Raw genomic sequence first — 3178 nt, 5'->3', positions numbered from 1 at the left:
TAAAAGCAAATGAGAATACTCTTTATTTCCTTTATTTATGAGGCCATCAAATGCTCATAGAGACTATGGGCAATACAAGAAGAGATAGTTCTCTTTCACCTAAGTTATTTGACCTTCTTTATTTCTTTGTATCCAAGAAATTAAAGAGAGGTTAAGCATCCTAGCAACTGAGATTATCACCAGGAGCAACACCGAATTGGTTACAGTATTGAGTGTAATAGTTGATACGAGCTTGCACAAGATCAGGCTTTTTACCATCACATTCAACTGCACCATTAATCGCCCGAGTTGTTGCCCCAAAACCTTGGCCTATAACCGAGTGAACATTGGTCATCCAAAACCACAACGCTGTCTTAAACGAAACAACAGCGTCTGTAGCCACGGTTTCAGGAGCGCCTAATCCATCGAATCCGATGCTATTTCCGGCTGCTCCGTAGTTGTAATTCCAGGTTAGCTGAAGTGGTCCACGACCATAGTATTTTTTGGCTGGGTTGCACGGATACTGTGTGTTCTTCTCGTCACAGTAGTCCTGGGAAGCACCATTTGTCTCTTCTATTTTGCACAAAACTGCCCAAACACAAACAATTTGCGTCAATATATGCTTCGTTTTACAGTGCAATATATAGCTCGATCAAGATGCACATCCCATTTAAATCTTTTGCGAATAACTAGGTAATAATTTATGTACATAAGCGTTTTCATTACAATTTAATAAACATGTATAAACAATAATAATATATATATGCAATCAATATATATATATATATGCAATCATATATGTTTTTTCTGATCATAATGAAATAAGGTCATGTATTTGTGAGTCGTTTTGAAATAAGGTATACTATTATAAATTAGAGATGCAATCGAGTTTAGATTAAAGTGACATGCATCATTGAATATGACATGAGCAATTATATTTAATTAGCCTAACAATTCAGATGACATCGAACTAATAATTAGTTTTTTTTTTTTTTTTTTACAAGTGCTAATTTAAGGGTTGATTTTCAGTGTCACATCATCAAGTTATATGGCAGTCGTATTGCTGCAGAGACAAATTTAGGGGGGGACCAACAGTGGCCCTGGTCCCCGCCAAATTACAAGAAAAAAAAAATTAAGGTAAAAAAATAATAATTTAAGGTATTTTTTGTCAATTGATTCATCCACAAAAATTTTTTGGCCTTGGGTTCCTCCTAAATTCAAAGCTAGCTCCGTCCTTACTATCGCAATATATTAGTTGACATTACAATCATATGAGATATTAATAATACTATTTTATAGATGGTTATACGATTGTTATGATAATACAAGCAGAATAATGTAATAGTAAAAACTAATCATTGGATCAGCTCTGGTATAAATGCATGACGGTTAATTTTATGGTGTGAAAACATAAATGAATAAGTTAGTGAGAGGGAGAAAGATCTTACATCCAGTCTCATGCGTGACATGGGCGAAGAAAGCAGCAATCTCACGCTTAGAATCATCAGCCGTACCAGTTGTGCCAAACTGAGTATAGGAATTAAGAGCATTAAGGAACGCAGCCCTGGTGTAGAAGCTCTTCCCTGGACAGTCTCCAGTGCCCTGATTAATTATCCCATTAAAGAAAGCATCTGTCACAATATCAGCCACCGAGACACCACTTGAAGGTGTAGTAGGGGATGCAGTACAAGGGCCTTCTCTGCAATTCTTGCCGCAGTATGCACTGGTGGTGCCACAATACCCAAATTCGCTGCAGCATTCGTTTGCTGCACATCCACAATTTTGAGCCTTCACATATCCTGCTAAGATTAATGCGATTGCAACAAGTGTTAGAATATTTTTTTTCACACAAAGTGCAGCCATCTTGGGATATTGTTGCTGTGAACAATGAATGAATAAAGAAGATGATTGTGTGGTGAAAAACAAAGTGAGCATGCATCTGATATTTATAATGCAACATAGCTTGGACTATTTCAAAACATCTAGAGGGCGTGTCTAGTACGGGTCTTGACGATGTTACAATATTTGACCTTTTAGTATATGGGACAATTGAATTCGGTGTTACTTGTGCATTTGGTCATATAATTTTCAAACGTTAATTATTTGGTAGTCTCCATTCGCTGCATATTGGCCGGTTCGTTCGCTAGTTTAGACGGTGTTTTTGACTTTCTAGTTGGGATGTAATGTAAAAGATTTTGAGTGTCAATTGTTTGTTATACAGTTCTTTTTTTTTTTTTTTTGGTTGCTAAAGTGTTGCCAAACTAGCCTTATTTTTAATTTTTAGATTCATTATTGTTCACTATACCTATGTGGAAAATGGTACTTTCCGTGTAAAATCTGCATTCTTGGTAACAAAAAGGCTAAGCTTTTTATGACATCTAAAGAGAGATAATTAGACTACATATTAGAGGCATAAATTCAACTGCCGAGTATTGGGTCGGGTAGATCCTATGTTTAATTTCCACTGTATGCCCCAAGCTAATACCGTCGTCTTATATATCTACCATCTTTTTTAACGCGTATTCAACCACTCCAAGTGTACACATGTAATTAATTGCACTGACAAAATATGGTTTTCGTCCATAGTTGGTTGTCCATGTGTGGACCATGGACCTGGTCCAAGGCCATTAATTGAACTGACAAAATAAAAACTCAACAATTTAGCAAGCTTAAGAATAATCATAACTAGCTAATTACAAATTAAAAGACATGAATCAAGACGTAGCCGTGGGTATTTATTTATTTTTTTAAAATTAAATTTAAAGGTATTTTGGATGTTTTCCCACATCTCACTACGAGTATAACGGACATTTCACGAGTTTTTCATCTAAGTTATTAGAAAATCCTAACAACATAGGTTAAGTAAAAGGGGCTAATAGTTTGAGGGGTCAGTTACAAATTATTTTAGTTTGGAGAAAACATTAGAATTGTGGTGAAAGTTTAAGTGGGTTGACAACAATCCGGGTGGCTTATTTACTTGTGTATTATCATAATAGTACTTGCTCGTTGGAAACTAGTAAGAGAAAGGTTCTAGAAGGAGAGACTGTTGCAATCTATTTGTAGTATGAAATCAATTTAACTATAGTCTAACCTAACCAGTGGTTACGACCCTGCATAAGTTCTTTTAAGGAAAAAATATAAAAAGGTACTAAAGTAGTCCATCAAACTATTAAAGTGTGTAAAAAAGGCCACATATTTT

General features: G+C 35.5%; 1 protein-coding gene across 1 annotated transcript; it reads right to left on the bottom strand.

Annotated features, from left to right (window-relative positions):
• On the bottom strand, nt 1-1878 carry LOC132177512 (endochitinase EP3-like). The gene is made up of 2 exons (XM_059589873.1): nt 1428-1878; nt 1-567 (listed from the first exon to the last, which is right to left on the bottom strand). The coding sequence occupies exons 1-2, from the start codon at nt 1840-1842 to the stop codon at nt 161-163; spliced, it is 822 nt and encodes a 273-aa protein (XP_059445856.1). The 5' UTR covers nt 1843-1878; the 3' UTR covers nt 1-160.
• Nucleotides 1879-3178: the final 1300 nt, after the last annotated feature.

Source organism: Corylus avellana, chromosome ca1 (assembly GCF_901000735.1).
Source record: "Corylus avellana chromosome ca1, CavTom2PMs-1.0".
Taxonomy (NCBI): Eukaryota; Viridiplantae; Streptophyta; class Magnoliopsida; order Fagales; family Betulaceae; genus Corylus; species Corylus avellana.
This window is presented reverse-complemented; position numbering and strand designations above follow the sequence as displayed.

What these genes read in the sequence shown, in the direction of transcription:
- LOC132177512 (XM_059589873.1), bottom strand. Translation starts at nt 1,842, where the DNA reads ATGGCTGCACTTTGTGTGAAAAAAAATATTCTAACACTTGTTGCAATC. An exon ending in TGTCACGCATGAGACTGGAT is followed by an intron (nt 568 to 1,427) that starts GTAAGATCTTTC and finishes GTGTTTGGGCAG; the next exon opens with TTTTGTGCAAAATAGAAGAG.